Genomic DNA, 12,132 nt, shown 5'->3' with positions numbered 1-12,132 from the left:
CTGGAAACAAATTCCCCCTCTGGCACCATGTTTCAATGCATCTCTTCTCCAAGCATGAGATTCCTGGGGAAATTCCAGCTCCTTGGGGGGCCAATCTTTCAACAGCATGATGGCCAAAAGGAGAGGCACAAATGTCTTTCTTCATAATATCTTTGTTCCTACCAAGATGCTTATACTGCCACAAGCACAATATATGTGCACAGCTGACAATGATCCCATGAGTATTGCAATTGTGGGCTGCTGCTGTGGTGTTCTATAAAGATGTCCATCCTGGTGATACTTTTAAGTTGATGTTTTTAACCATTTAACTTGTTTTCACGTTGCTTCACAGACAAGGAATGATCATAATGCTGTGGCCAACATCATACATATGAAATTATAAATTTAAAACATTTTCTGGTTAAAAAAAATAAATCTGATAGTCAATGCAGCTCTATAAGGTTTCTGTGTCTAGTAGGGTAGGTTTCTGTGTTCCTGACAGTAATCACCTTTATCCATGTTTCCAGGTCTTCCCAAAGGTTCTATCAAAGGTCCAGGAGGCCTCCCTGGGCCACCTTGTCTTCCTCCACCAAAGTCACCTCGGAAGCCACTTCTGTCCACCATGGCCACCTTTGAACATTCCACTGGGTCCATAAGTCCACTCCTTCTTCCCTGCATGCCACCAGGGCCACCTCTGCTACAAACACTATCTGGAGGTGAGAAGGATGACTGGAGGAAGCAGGCTTAGGGACCATACACTGGTTGCATTCTGTTCTCCAGGGGAAGTTACAGTTTTCACAACCTGGATTGGGACACTGCCAGTCTCCAGCTTGGTGCTGGACATTTCCTCCTCTGGAAGGGTTCCCTTGGGCACCTCCAGACTCCTGCTCATAAACACCCATGACACTTGAATGGCCCTGTTAGAATGAACTCTGCTGCTGTTAGTTTCGGCTCAGTTAGCTATATTGACTGGGAGCCTGGCTGTAGGATCAGTCTGAGGGTGGTAACTACTGGGAGGCTGCTGCCCATAGCTGCTTTGTTGACCAGAGCTACTCTGCTGTCCATAGCTGCTCAATTGCCTATAAGTGTTCTGCTGAAAGTAACTGCTCTGATCATAACTAGTCCACTGTGAAAAGAGATAGCTGGTAGGAGGATAGGATAGCGGTGACTGGCTATATGGGGTAGCTCCCAGGTACCTAGGGATAACTGTAGTTACTCTGTCCACATCCTACACTGGGCTGTTTATAACCCTCTGTGCTAGATTGATGTTGACTAGTCTCAGTGACCTTGTTATCATCCTGGACCCTGGCAGGTGCTGTGGCTACTGTCTGCTTTCTGTAAGCTAGGTAAGCAGGCTGACCACCATATGTAGACTGCATTGCATAGGAGGCCACAGTGGTGGTGACTGTAGCAGTGGTACTATCATAAGCACCAGTGCCATAGCCCTGGACAGACTGGCCATATGCCTGGGGGGCAGTTGAGTAGTGTAACCAGTGGGAGGCTGTCCATAGAAGTTGTATACACAGTCTGCTCATAGGCGTCAGAGGTCTGAACCTGGGTATAGCTGGCTTCCTAAGTTGTCCCTAGGTTCCATAGCTTTGTTGCCATATGCCTGAGTGGTCTGTGCATATCCTTGAGTTGGCTGAGGGGTGCAAGCATTGCAGCCATGCTGGGTTGCAGCTGGGCTGTCGGTACTATAATCCATGGGTGCCATGTTCTCTCCTTCATCATCGTTCTCTAAACATTCATCTCCCTTTGTGTTCCCCCTTTCAGCTGATTTTAGCAAACAAAAGTTACTGCATTATTAAATATCACCACTGCCAATACTACAATACACGAAATAAATATACACTTGTTGAGGGAGGACTGAGTAAATTTTCTTGTGTAGTATCCATAAAATTAAATTCCATATAACTATAAAAAATTCTTGAGGTATATCTATAGGTGTCTATATACCCATAGAGAAACCTCCCCAAGGTGTGTTAGCCAAAAAAAACCACAAAATATAAAACAGTATATAAAAGGTAGTGGGCTCGGCTTTTACCTTCCCCTACATGGGACCCACATGTTGAAGGGAGAGAACTGATCTTTGCAAGTTGTCTTCTGACTTCCACAGGCACACTGAGGCATGTACCCTCTCCACCCTATCTCCCAAATAAATTTTAAATATAGAGTTATTAAGAGAAATTAAGTAGCTCTGCATCCACCTATGACACAGATGTGTTTGGAGTGATTCACGACGGCACATTAAGAAAGCAGGAAAGAAAACTGGAGGATTGATGACAGGGATGAGAGGGTATTTTTCAAACTACATCTTTGTCACAAGTGAATTTTGCATGATGTATTGCTTCAAAGATAACTATGAAGAATCTGAACTCTTGGAAGCCAGCCTCCATAAAAAGAAATTAGAACACTGAACCATACAGGATCATGAGGTAGCTAAGGCCCAGCCCAGTCCATTCTCGGCCTCCCAAAGGGTTGTTTTCTTCCCTTCTGAAGAAACAAGAACAGCTTGTGTTGATTGAGAGCTGACTCTACCAGGCATAATTCCAGAAACATCACACCATTCACCATATTTAATCCTCTCAACAACCCCGAGAGAAAGGCGCTGATACTGTCATCATTTTACAAGTGACAGATTTGAGGCACAGCAAGGGTAAGTAATCTGTCCAAGGTAACATGGTTTGTAATAGGAGGTAATAGTTTACCACACAGATGAAGCACCTGAGTCAAAATTCTCAACCCCTGTTCAACCACTTCTCAAGGACACAGTGTAAGTGCTTGTTGGAGTAGGGAGGATGTTCTCTGTGGCTTCCCCCTCGAGGTGCCCTAGGAATGAATGAAGCCTACATTTCTACAAAGACTCATGGATAATTGTGACAATGAAGAATGGAACATTCTCCACCCGGTGCCTTGTCACCCTGTAAACATGAACATGTTAAGCTGTCAAATTAAATGGCATTTATTATGCAAAACTCTTTAGTTTTAACCTGTCTGTGAGTGCATCGTCATGAGAAAAGCCTAGAGTGCCTCTTTGTTTCCAACCCTTGCAGTTAGGAGTACTTGTTGAACCCTGATGAGAAGGGCATCCAAGTGGCAAACAATTACGAAATCCACCAAATGATTTTTGAGAAGAATCTTGGCATTGAAAGATTGTTCATGTGTGATGTCAACACCTTCAGCCTGCCACTCATACACTCAGGAATGCAGGGGTGCAGAGTTATCCCTGCCTGGTGCACCAAGCCATGGTCCAATAATCCCTTAGCGTGCAAAATATGCAAGGATTTGGTACTTCAGGTCTGTCCCCTCAGAGGCCTCCTCTGTCTACAGAGGTGTAATCCTGGAGAACTCAGGGGAGAACAGATTCAAGGACTTTTGGGCAACTGTGGGTATATAAGGGCTACGAGCCCATCTCATTGAAGGAGTGCCTCTATCACTCAGTTTTTCTGCTACTGTCTGTATTTTGGCTACTAGTCAGCTTTCCTGTAGATCAGGTATTTTAGAGACCCATTTAGTTGTTGGTTTCTCTGATTTGAAACAAAATGAGGAAATTTATTTACGTATTTATTATTTATTTATTTACTTATTTTGCTAATGTTGTCAAGGGTTGAAACCAGGACCTTGTGCATAAGTTCTCTATTTCTTGGAACATTTACTTCTTACTGTCTCAGTGTCTTTGACCAAAATGCTCTTAGCAATCTCAAGCCTTCATTAGTCAGGGTACACCAGAGAAATAGAACTAATAGGATGTGTGTGTGTGTGTGTGTGTGTGTGTATGTGTGTGTGTGTGTGCATGCACACACAGGGTAGGGAGTATGTTTGGGAACTGGTTTATGCAATCTGGGGGGATGTTGGTCTTTTTTCCCAAGTCCTCCAGTTGAGTGGGTAAGCCCCCACATGTGGAGGCTGCTGTGGATATGCTTTCAGTGTGTCCCCCATGGGCTCATGTGCTGGAAGTACAGTCTTCAGTATGGTCTTGGTCTTGAAGTGATAGGATTTAATGCAGAGTAATTAGGTTGTCACTGTAGGGCTTATGGGAATGACTTTTTAAAATGGGCATAATCTGAACTAATGACTTTTAATTAACCCCAGTAAAACCATGTGCTCTTGTGACCTGGGCACCTGATCTTGTTTCCAGGAACCTCAATTTGGTAGTCCACCTGAAAAGATAATGAATGAATGTGGGCATGCTTGAGAATTGACATGTCAAAGTGCTGAAAGTAAGTGTAGCCCTCTCCACTGCACGCAATGGAGACTGAGATGGACATGTGGTGACCTTAGGCAAATGAGATATTCTAGAACTAGGGATGAAAAGACTAGATGGTCTGTTAAGATTAGGGTGAAGCCAAGCTTGTACTTCCCCAGCTGAAGGTGGAGAAACCATTTTGAATAAAATCATAGGTGGGACCAGGCTCAAGAACACAGTTCCAGAGTTCCAACAAGACAGTTCCATCAGCACAGTTCCAGGAGACAGATGTTCCAAGAGCTATCTAGAGGAAGGAATGTCCTCTGAGTTTGGGCCCACTCTTAAAAACAATATTCAAAGCAGGGCGTGGTGGTGCACACCTTTAGTCCCAGCACTCGGGAGGCAGACCAGGTGGATCTCTGTGAGTTCCAGGCCAGCTGGGGCCACAGGGAGACCCTGTCTCAAAAAGACCAAAAAATATTTTTTAATTTTAAAAAATTTTAAGAGTCAGACTGTTTTTGGAGGTGATCATAATGTCAGTGCAGTAATACTGTGGGTGCTTCCTTTAGAAGAGGCTGATAGATTTTGGGAACCCAGGCAGTTCCCATGAGTGTGTGCTAATATAAAAATTCCTGAACCCTTATTCTTTCTCTCATTTCCAGTATCACCATATGATCTCTTTCACAGTCACTTCATCATTCTAATGCTATATGATATTAAACCCTGACCAGAGACCAAACTAAGAGATCATCTGACCTTGGACTTCTAGCCTTCCAAACTGTCAGCTAATAAACATCTTTCATTTACAAAGTATCCAGCCTCACACATTTTGTTTTAGAAATGAACAGCAGAGGATTACCTGCTTTACTCAAAGTCTCTTGACATAAATATTAAATATATCTAAGAAAACTATTTCTCAACAAAACCTAGATTTGTGATTGATCAAACAACTGCCACCATGGCCTAGGCAGGTTGTCACATAAAATTAGCCATCTGTCCCCTCTTGACCCTGTTACCTCTTGCCAAGGATGACATCTCACCTTCAACATCCAATCTCCCTACTTTCTGGTGTCTTTTCTGGTGTCTCTGTCCTCTCTGTACCAGGCTTATCTTTTCACTTTATGTCTAGATATGTACTGTCCAACACAATAGCTACCAGCTATTTAAATCTACATTTGAATTTAAATATTAATCATTAAAATTAAATTAAAATTTCAATTCCTGTTTCACTTGTCATCTTGAATTGTTGAGTAGTCATATGTGGTTAGCGGTACCATATTGGATGAGGCTAAATGGAATATTTCCATCATTGTATAAAGTCCATTTGACAGAACTGTTCTTGATAGTTCTTCACTGTAGCCTTGGCTTCGACTTTTTTTTTTTTTTTTAATGAGGTCTTGCTATACAATTTAGGCTAGTCTTAAGATCATCCTACCTCTGAGTAATGGGATTACAAGCATGCACACCTGGAGACTTCCTGTTCTAGGTTTGCAATGGCTTACCATCTAGATATATATGCCCTCATTGAGAATTTTATGGAAAGATAGCTTGATGCATTTGTGTATGAGTCAGGATATGCGATCCAGCTGCTGAAAGAACCCCCAAATACCAATGGTGCAACAAAACAAAGGTTTCTTTATTATTTTCATCTTTTTGTGCTTTATAGTCATCCATTCTTCTTCCAGGGCCTAAGGGTTCTCCGTTGCATGCTTTGCAGCAAGCCAGCTAATGAAAACTGGGAAGATTATGTAGATGATTTAGAGCCAGGCCTGGAAGTGGTGTGTTCCTTTTGTCCATCTTTCATTAGTCAAATTTGGTCCTGTAGGCTCACCTAACTGCTAAGAAGGAATTGAAAAAAAAATGTTTTTCTGAGTGTCATGGGGGAAAATAAAATAGTGGTAAACATATAGTACAATATCATAGCATGTAGAAAAATACATTCCATGTAGATACATCTTATTCACCAACAATAAATCATGTATATATAAAAACCCTTTGGGTGATGTTCTAGTTTGCCTTCAATTGTTGTGACAAAACACTCTGACCAATACCAACTTAGGGAGGAAAGGGTTTATTTGGCTTACATCTCCTGGGTCATAGTTCATCACTGAAGGAGCCCAAGGTAAGGAACTCAGGGCAGGAACCTGGAGTCAGGAGCTGAAGTACAGGCCATGGAGGAACACTGCTTACTTGCTGGCTCCCCTGGCCCAGGCTCAGCCTGTTTTCTTATACAGTATAGAACAACCTGCCCAGGTGTGGGACCACCCACAGTGGGTTGGGTGCTCCCACATCACTCAACAATCAAGAAAATGCCCCACAGACATGGCCACAGGTCAGTCCAGTGGAGGCAATTCTCTAGTTGAGGCTCCCTCTACACAGATGTGTCCCGTTGACAACTAACGCTATCCAGGACAGGTGAAATCATATGTTTTAATATATCTCATATGCTATGGGTTGGATGTGTTTTGAGTGTGTCCCCATTGGGGTTTCATTACTGAAATTTAATTCCTATTGTGAGGTTATAAGAGAATAGAAAATTAATCTGACTATAATGTTTAGAGGAGGGTCCTGGGGGAAGTAATCACCTTTAAAACCATTAGGGTGGAGCAGCCACAATTGGATCCTGGTGGTTTTATATGAAAGAGAGAGAGAGAGAGAGAGAGAGAGAGAGAGAGAGAGAGAGAAACATCTATGTACCCCATCCCTTGTCATCTGATGCTATTTGCCACCTTGGGAACCTAACAGAAAGAAGGTCATCACCACAATGGGGCCATCTAATTTTGGACTTTAAGCCTTCAGGATCATGGTTCAAAATAAACCTACTTTAAAACTTACCCTGTCTGTAGGGGCTGGGAAATGACTCAGTAGCTAAAGCACTGGGGACCAGAGTTTGGATCCCCAGGACCCATATAAAAGCCAGATGGGTATGGCAACCCATCTTAAATTCCAGTGTGTAGGAGGTGGAGACAGGGAATCCCTGAAGCAAGCTGGCTAGCCAGACTAGTCAAGATGGCTAGCTTAGGGCTCAGTGAGAGACCCTGCCTCAATATGTAAGGGAAGAGCACTCAAGGATGACATCTAATGTCAACCTCAGGCCTCAACATTCACACACACACACATACAGATGCATCTGCACACATGAACATGTGAACATTCATACATGCATGCACACCACATATACACATATGCCAAAAATTTTACCCTGTCTGTGGTGGTGTGTTATTAGCAATAGAAAACAGATTAATACCTCAGATGAGGAAAATAAAAATTTCAGCAGCTGTTAAATAATTAGTTTAAAGGCCCTGCAATGAAGAGCAAGAGCAACAGGAACAGGTCTATGCCTAAATCCTATTGTTTTCATTAACTTGAGTAGTCTTGTTGCTTAAACTTGTGCCGCCCTCAAAGACTGTTGCTGATTTAAGGCCCTACATGATGGCACATACCTTTAATCCCAGCACTCGTTGGGCAAAGACAAGCAGATCTGTGTGTGTGTGTGTGTGTGTGTGTGTGTGTGTGTGTGTGGCTAGCCTGGTCTACACAGCGAGCTCTAGGCCAGCCAGGGTTATATAGTGACCCTGTCCCCCCCCCCAAAAAAAAGACTGTTGTGGATTAAATATTCACACCAGTATAAATGCACAGATATATGTGACATCCCAGCTCTCCTACCTACTTCTTAAGTCTGATTCATCTCTAGTTCCAAACTGAAATTTCTAACTGCATAATGCAATAGTTAATTTTCTACACAATGATTACAGAGTGAAATATTTCCCATCTTTATATCTATTATGACTTGAATTGTGTCTTCACTGCCATCATATTTTGAAATCCTAACTTTCAGTGTCTTAGAATGTGACCTTATTTAAAATAACATCACTATAGATATAATTATTTAAAATGAGACCATATTTAGGAGATGGGCCCATATTTTGATGATTAGTGCCTACAGAAAGAGGAAATTTGGAGACATGGCACAGGGAAAATACTATGTGAACATCAAGGTAAAGAGTGGGATGATGCATCTACCAGTCAGGAAATACCAAAGATTGTCTCCAGCCCATCAGCATCTAGATGAGGCATGGGGCAGATTTTTCTTCACTGTGTTTGGAAGGAATCAACCTTGCAGATGATTTAATCTTGAACTTCTAGCTTCTAGAATGTGACACAATAAATCATTTTTTTAGCCACTTACATTGTGGTACTCTGCTATAGCAGCCCTAGTAAATGAATACAATATCCAATCAATTACTAAATCGGATTTATAGGATCTAGGAAAAAAATATATGGGGAGGGTGGCTGGAGAGATGGTTCAGTGGTTAAGAGCACTTGCTGCTCTTACAGAGGACCAGAGTCCAGTTCCTAGCACCCATGTTGGGTGGCTCACAGCCACCTATAACTGCAGCTCCAGGGGATCTGACACCTTGTTCTGGCCTCTGTGGGCATCAGCACATATGTGTGCATACCCTCCACACACAAACATACGCACATATATACATTTAAAACAAGTAAGTATATGTATGTAGGGACTCGATGGTAGAGGATTTGCCTAGCATGCACAAGGTCTCAAAAAAAAAAAAAAAAAAAGGGCACAGCCAGGCGTGGTAGTGCATACCTTTAATCCTAGCACTCAGGAAGCAAAGGCAGGTGGATCTCTGTGAGATTGAGACCAACCTAGTCTTTAAAGTAAGTTCCAGGACAGCTGGGGCTACAGGGAGACCCCGACTCAAAAAAAAATGGAAAAAGAAAGTACAAAATGTTTATATTTTAAAATGTAAAATTCTAATTACAACATATTTTCAACCATTTTTTCCATTTCACTCAATTGTTTTGAGCTGCAACATGTAGTTCATCCTAAAATACACATGAGTACTGGGCTGAGATACACTGGCTTCCTGAGCTATTTGCTTAATAGTAACACATATTTTTTGAAAGAGTAATTGCATAGATAACCAGCTGTATGACTTCACAAACTCCCTTACCTTCCCTGAACCTTGTTTCTCATCTTTAAAATGAGAAGGCTGAAGCTGTTTTGGTGGCATACACCTGTAATTCCAGTATTCAAGAGGCTGAGGCAGAAGGATTGTCATGCATTCCAGGCCAGTTCCGTGTACATGGTGAGTTCCAAGGCAATCGGTTACAAAAGGTTACCTTGTCAAAAAAAAAAAAAAAGTGGAGCTAGAGAGATGGCTGTGGTTAAGAGCACTGGGAGCTCTTGCAGAGGACCTGGGTTCAGTTCCCAGCACCCACAAGGCAGCTAACAACTATCTATAACTCCACTTCCAGGAAAACTGATACCCTTTTCTGGCCCCCACGGGCGTTGTACAACATTGGTGCACTTACATACATGCAGGCCAAAACTGCTTTCTAAGGCCTTCAAAGATCTTTTTCCTAGGCCGTTCCTGCAAGAACCATCACTAGTATTCAGCTTTAGGCCAAGAGGAGGCTAAAGTGGGCATGTGGATGCAGCTGGAATTTGTCAACTGGGCAGCAGGCAGGGTACACCGAGCCCTACTGTGGACTGCTACTGGTACTCTTGCTTTAGACTTGGCAAGTGTGAAAAAGGAAGGCTAAGAAACACCATTTTATATTGCCGACCTTTCAGTACTCCATTTCTCTCCCTAATGATTCATTTAGCTGTTTAAGTCAGGGTGCCATGGGCATGTGCACCACAAAGTGTGTATGTTGTGTGTTTACAACCAAGACCACAGTGAAGTCCTGGGACGGAGCATAGGCAAGGGTGCAGAAACACCTGGGATTCATTATGCTCTTGATTTTGAACTGTTTTTTGTTCATTACACCCTCAGGAACAGTTTGATATTGCCAATTTTTGGCACTTCCAACAATACAACCCCTATGGCATCATGACCCACAACTTAAGAGGCTTTGGTTTAAGTGGCACTATGCATATAAATGAAACCACTGACTTGAGAAAAGAAACTTCAAAAAGTGTAGTATAAGTGTCATAATTTGCTTTCTGTTGCTGGGAAAAAACAAAAAGCAAAACAAACAACAACAAAAACACTGTCCAAAACCAACTTGGGGAATAAAGGGTTTATTTCATCTTATAACTCACAGGTCACAGTGCATTACTGAGGGAAGTGAAGGCAGAAACTAAAGGCAGGAACCTGGCAGGAACTCAAGTAGAGACCATGGAGGAGGAATGCTACTTACTGGCTTGCTTCTGGGCTCAAGTTCAACTACCTTTCTTATAGCATCCAGGCCCACCTGCCCACAGTGGACAAGGACCTCTCATATCTATTAGCAATTAAGAAAATGTCCCACAGACATGCCCACAGGTCAGTCTGATGGAGAAATTCCTCAACGTGCACTGCCCTTTGCATTTTAGAATACACTTGTCTTAGGCAGGTTTTTGCCATGTCGATGGAGGTAATGATCCTATGTCTGGGCCTTTATAACTGCTAACACATACGAAGTGCTTTAAGGCTGTTAGAGGCTAGTCCATCTGAGATATGTCTGCATATGCAAATGCGTGCTTTAAAAGCAACTAGTTACAAATTAAACCTTTCTCTCTTGCGAAGGTACAGGACACCCAGAGCATTTAAACACATTCTAAGGTGAGTGTGGGCTGCATAGATCATTAGTTTTAGTATCTGGGATTCTTTTTCTTTCCTTCCAGCATTAATTTTTCTATCTATCTATCTATCTATCTATCTATCTATCTATCTATCTATCTATCTATCTATCTATCATCTATCTATCTAATCTCTATCTATCATCTATCTATCTATCTATCTATCTATCTATCTATCTATCTATCTATCTATCTATCTATCATCTAATCTATCTATCTACCTACCTACCTACCTACCTACCTACCTATCATCTATCTATCTGACAGGGTCTCCTGGCCTGGAACTCGCTGTGCAGACCAGGCTGGCCTCCTCACAGGGATCTGCCTGCCTCTGCCTCCCAAGTGCTGGGGTTAAAAGTGTGCGTCACCCTTGGTAGCAAAACAAACTTTCCACAACACTGCAAATTTTAGGCAGAAAGAAAGCAGGGACAGGATTAGGGAGCGAGAAAGTGCATCTGATAAGATTAAAGCAGTTTGGACAGGATTCTGTAAGAAAAGAAGAGACGCAGCTGTGGGATGAATGGTAGGGCACTGAGTGGATCAGGGAAGCTCCACCCTCCAAAGGCACCCGGTCTCCACCCGCTGGAGGGAGCAGACCCGCTTTCAACTCTGGCCCTAGCTCTCCGCCTCCGCCCCGGTAGCCCCGCCCCACACCACTTTGCCCCGCCCCTCTGAGTCTTCCAATCTCCGCCCCACCTCACGGCGTCCCGCCCACACGACACTTTGCCCCGCCCCCTACGGCGTCCCGCCTCCGCGCAGCTCTCCTAGGCCGCCAGGCGCCCTGTTTACCCGTGGTGCATGTTGGGGAGGTCTCCTCCGGCAACACTGACTTCCAGCTGCCCGTGGCTATGCCCAGAGGGCGCGATGGCCTCGGTGGCGGTGGCGGCGTGCAGCAGGCCCCTGCCAAGACCTCGCCCCTGGCGAGCCCCGACTACTACGCGAGAGTGGGCCAGCTCCAGCAGGCGCTGCGGGACAGGTACGGCTGCGGGGTGGCGCGGGTCTGGCTGGGAGCTTCGGGGTGCGGGGCCCGCGTTCCTTCCCACTCTCCGCCAAGGCTTCTCCAGACTCGGACCCGCCTGCGACCCCACCCAGTAGCTCCAGCTGGGGTCGGGAGAACAGAGTTTACCTGAGTTGCCAGGGATCTTAGAGGTGGCCGCAGAGAGGTGATTACTCCCCCTTGGGGCAACTATTGCTGGGCTCCCAGCTGGAGGATGCGGCCGGAAGTGAGAGTTGGGAGTTCTGCCTGCCACTCTCCATCAAGCCTTGTGAATTTTTGTAGTGATCTTCTACACGCTCCCTCCTCACTCTCTCTTCAAATTGTCATCCCACCTTGACAGCCACACTGCATCAGTGATGACAGGTCCAGGAACGGAGGGAG

General features: G+C 44.0%; 1 protein-coding gene and 1 pseudogene across 5 annotated transcripts in view; one reads left to right on the top strand and one right to left on the bottom strand.

Moving 5' to 3' along the window:
* Window positions 1-524: 524 nt before the first annotated feature.
* Window positions 525-1,693, bottom strand: LOC103740745 (annotated as a pseudogene).
* Window positions 1,694-11,499: 9,806 nt separating this feature from the next.
* Window positions 11,500-12,132, top strand: part of Kiz (kizuna centrosomal protein) — a 142,820-nt gene continuing 142,187 nt past the window's right edge. For 4 of the 5 annotated variants that reach the window (XM_029567604.1, XM_008841289.2, XM_029567598.1 and 1 more), the window contains exon 1: window positions 11,500-11,730. In XM_029567604.1, the coding sequence (XP_029423464.1) occupies window positions 11,603-11,730 (128 nt within the window). In that variant the 5' untranslated portion in view covers window positions 11,500-11,602. The remainder of the gene's footprint in view (window positions 11,731-12,132) is intronic. The other variant, XM_029567607.1, reaches the window with a different exon arrangement.

Source organism: Nannospalax galili, unplaced genomic scaffold, assembly GCF_000622305.1.
Source record: "Nannospalax galili isolate Female #2095 unplaced genomic scaffold, S.galili_v1.0 scaffold510, whole genome shotgun sequence".
NCBI lineage: Eukaryota > Metazoa > Chordata > Mammalia > Rodentia > Spalacidae > Nannospalax > Nannospalax galili.
The sequence above is the reverse complement of the archived record's forward strand: the minus strand, read 5'-3'. Positions and strand labels throughout refer to the sequence as shown.